General features: G+C 45.1%; 1 protein-coding gene across 1 annotated transcript; it reads right to left on the bottom strand.

Moving 5' to 3' along the window:
* Nucleotides 1-1,055: 1,055 nt before the first annotated feature.
* On the bottom strand, nucleotides 1,056-3,047 carry LOC127332263 (uncharacterized). The gene is made up of 3 exons (XM_051358533.2): nucleotides 2,790-3,047; nucleotides 2,196-2,663; nucleotides 1,056-1,867 (listed from the first exon to the last, which is right to left on the bottom strand). The coding sequence occupies exons 1-3, from the start codon at nucleotides 2,835-2,837 to the stop codon at nucleotides 1,280-1,282; spliced, it is 1,104 nt and encodes a 367-aa protein (XP_051214493.1). The 5' UTR covers nucleotides 2,838-3,047; the 3' UTR covers nucleotides 1,056-1,279.
* Nucleotides 3,048-3,455: the final 408 nt, after the last annotated feature.

The raw sequence follows: 3,455 nt of genomic DNA, 5'->3' as shown, positions 1-3,455 counted from the left end.
GGTTCCCCTCGTCCATCGTCTGTGATCGGGATCCGGTGTTCACGGGGCACGTGTGGCGGGATCTCTTCCGCATGGCGGGGGTTCAACTCCGGTTCAGCACGGCGTTCCACCCCCAGACGGACGGTCAGTCCGAGGTGGTCAATAAGGTAATCGCCATGTATTTGCGTTGTGTTACAGGTGATCGGCCTCTTAGTAAGTGAGTAAGAATAGGAGTGGTACACGCACGCTCCTCCTCCTCCTCCTCGCTCGCTCGTCTCGTCTCGACTCGACACGTCACGACGCGTGTCGTGCTCGTGGTGAGTGGATTGAGCCTCGAGCCGAGACTTCCTTTTCATTTTGCAGTTCAGGAAAACAAATAGAGTCCTAGACGGACGCGTCGCAGTTAGTCGGTTCGGGTCGCTCCCGGACTGTGAGCTATCTGTAACCGACTCGAACATGCGTGCGACGTGGGCGTGCCCCACTTTGCCTAGGGTTTCCTGAGCCTATATAACCTCTTGCCCGGCTACCACAGAAAGTCAGAAATACATCTAATACACGAGTTAGGGTTTCCACCTCTCTCTGCTTGCGCCGCCGCGCCGCCATCGTAGCCTACTTCATCCCGCCCGCCGGCGTGCACCGGCGAACGAGAGAGCAGGTCTCCAAAACCGCTCGCCTTTGCAATCCTATACGGGAGAGGACGAATTAGGTTTTTGCGAAGCGCTCTACGCGACTACTCAAGTTCTTCATCACGGGTCGTCTTCCGTCCAAGTAGGGCGGTGCTGCCTACCGTCGTCTTCAACGCTGTGTACTTCGACCCGCCGTTCCCGTCGTCAACAACGTTGTCATCAACAACGTTACTGCTGCGACATCATCTGCCACACCTCCGCCGCCACCTCCACCAGATCGGTATATGCAACATATCTCGATCGATGGATGTTGTACCATTTGCACTGCTACTATTCATGTTGATTAATGCATCTAGTATGTTCGAGTTTCATATGTTAGTACTTACCGTCGTCATGCTTAATATTCTGGAATTAATCATGAAAATTGTGCCTAATTATCCAACAATAACCTTATATCATAACTTCATGTCAGAAGTCACAACATGTTTCAGATTTATGGGTTACACAAACCAAACACAAAACATATGATGAAGGTGCAATTTACAACGATCTGACTCTATCTTCACACAATTTATATGTTACACTAACCAAACACATAATATAAGAACGGCAGTGCATGCAATCTTGACTTTAACTTTATCATGAACGATCTGTCTCCTCTCTTCACACATCACTTACGTGTATGCAATCTTCACTTTAACTTTATCATGGTCTTGTGTGCAGATTATTTTTTCATAATCATCACGATAGAAGGTAATATCACCTTGGAAGGAGATGGTACGACCATGATCATCCTGATTTTGATTAGTTTGAACGCATAGGTTCAACTTTATTGTCAGGAGAGGCTTCAAGTATATTGGAACAACAGCCCAGTTGCGTGACAATGGAAGTTTGCCATCAATAACCTCTGCTTTGTCCTCTTTTCCATGAGAAAAGAGAGTGACACTCTCGCGACCATAGAGTTGGTGACATGCAGTAATTTCACCATAGACAAAGTAGATGCTGCCACTAGATATGAGATCAAGGGTAACGTACACATTGGCCTGTACAGCAGTGTGCATCGGCAAGAAAGTCACGTCTATTCTCCTGCCGCGTCCTGTTGAGATGGGCTGGGTTACAGCAATGCCGCACATGTAAGGGTCCAGTATGTAGGAGAACGCTCCTATATCATCATCTCTCCTGTTCTCGTTCTTTGGGATACAAATCTTAATAGAGAATTGGTCCTGAATGGCCACGCCTTCTGAATGGAGTATTAAATTATCCTGCACGTACATAATGGGACAGAACGATTCAGAGGGAGAACAGAAGGTAAAAATATATCACATGATGAATGAATGTATATCCGCTCTGTACACTTTCAATCTACTTTCTACAAATTTTATAACAATTAGCAAGTCATCTAATAGTCGTACTTTGAAGTCCAAACAACCAATTCAAGCTACATAAAAACTAATGACATCCAATAGAGTGTAAGACTGCTTAATTTTCTGTGCTGTTGTGAATAACGAAGGTAAAATGTAGAATACTAATATGGAACAAAATTGTAGTCTAAGATCTAAGACGTAAATTAAATCAGAACGGAGGGAGTACCTTGGAATCAAGGTTGCGACAAATTAGCCCTCTTCGTGAGGAGCAGCAGTATTCAGAATAATCGTTGAAGGCAATAAAGGTGCCTTCGAAGGGAAAGTGAGGACGCACAGCCAGCAGCTCTACCAGGCGCCGAGAATTGCACTTAGCCATCCGTGTGTTATCGCCGTCTTCATCATAATAAGGAACACTGAAACTCGGCGGTGGAATACTTCGATCAATGTCGTCATCGAGGTCGTGGAAGTTGTCGACTGGGCCATAGCTGTCCAGATCTTCGTCGTAGTAGAAGCCGTCCCTTTCCAGTTGTCGGATTAACTCATCGTCATCAACGGCAGCAGCAGTAATTTCTGTTCCTGCCGCTACCAACTTGAAGATTTCTCCTCCCGTTCCCGTTCCTCTACCAAAAATAAGTCGTCGAACGATATCTCCAGTCCAGCCATAAAGGATTCTACCGGGCTCAGAGATACATGCCTATTTCAGAGAGGGAGGGGGAGAGATAACAAAAACAATAAGGCGTCCATCGATCTACAACGATCTGGTGAAAAAAATTTAGACTAGCTAGCAGAATCAAATAAAAAAGAGCAGATGTCGTAATACCTGCAGATCGATCAAGATGGCACTAAAATATCCAACGCTCGGCGCCATACCTCTCAAGCCCTGCGCTAGGTCGGCGGCGGCGCTTGAGGCGAGGTAATCGAAAACCTAGATCGAGCAGACGGTGTTGGCCGTGCTGGCAATTAATACCGGAGAGGCACAACAAGCCTAGCCTTACTCGGCTTGGGCTCGTGGTCGATCCGGGTAGCATCGTGCAGCCGAAAGGCACATTTCCTTTCCTTTGTTATGGCGAGCGGGCCTTTTCAGCATCGTTCTCTTTTTTCTTGTTGGCGATCGGCTGCCGAGTGTTTCTTTCAACCAGCCTCAAATAAACAGATTAAGCCCCTTCTTTTGGACAGGCGTTTTTGCACTCAGGTGAATATGCTCCTGATTTTTGAAACGCATTTCAAATTTATTTTAAAAATATTAACAAGTTCTGATAAAAATGTAACACGTACATTTCGATGCTCTATATGCTTGCAAAGTCATTTCATGGAAAATCGATATTTTTTGTGTCATATGTAAAAAAAAAATCGATGGTAAAAAGACTATTTATGAGACATTTCTTTATCTATTTTGCAAATGACACAAAAAAATCGATTGTCTGTAAAACTTGGCGTATGCACGGAATTTTTGTTCGAGTTTTTCAACATTTTAAATTGTTTTTTA

This window comes from Lolium perenne, chromosome 4, assembly GCF_019359855.2.
Source record: "Lolium perenne isolate Kyuss_39 chromosome 4, Kyuss_2.0, whole genome shotgun sequence".
Taxonomy (NCBI): Eukaryota; Viridiplantae; Streptophyta; class Magnoliopsida; order Poales; family Poaceae; genus Lolium; species Lolium perenne.
The sequence above is the reverse complement of the archived record's forward strand: the minus strand, read 5'-3'. Positions and strand labels throughout refer to the sequence as shown.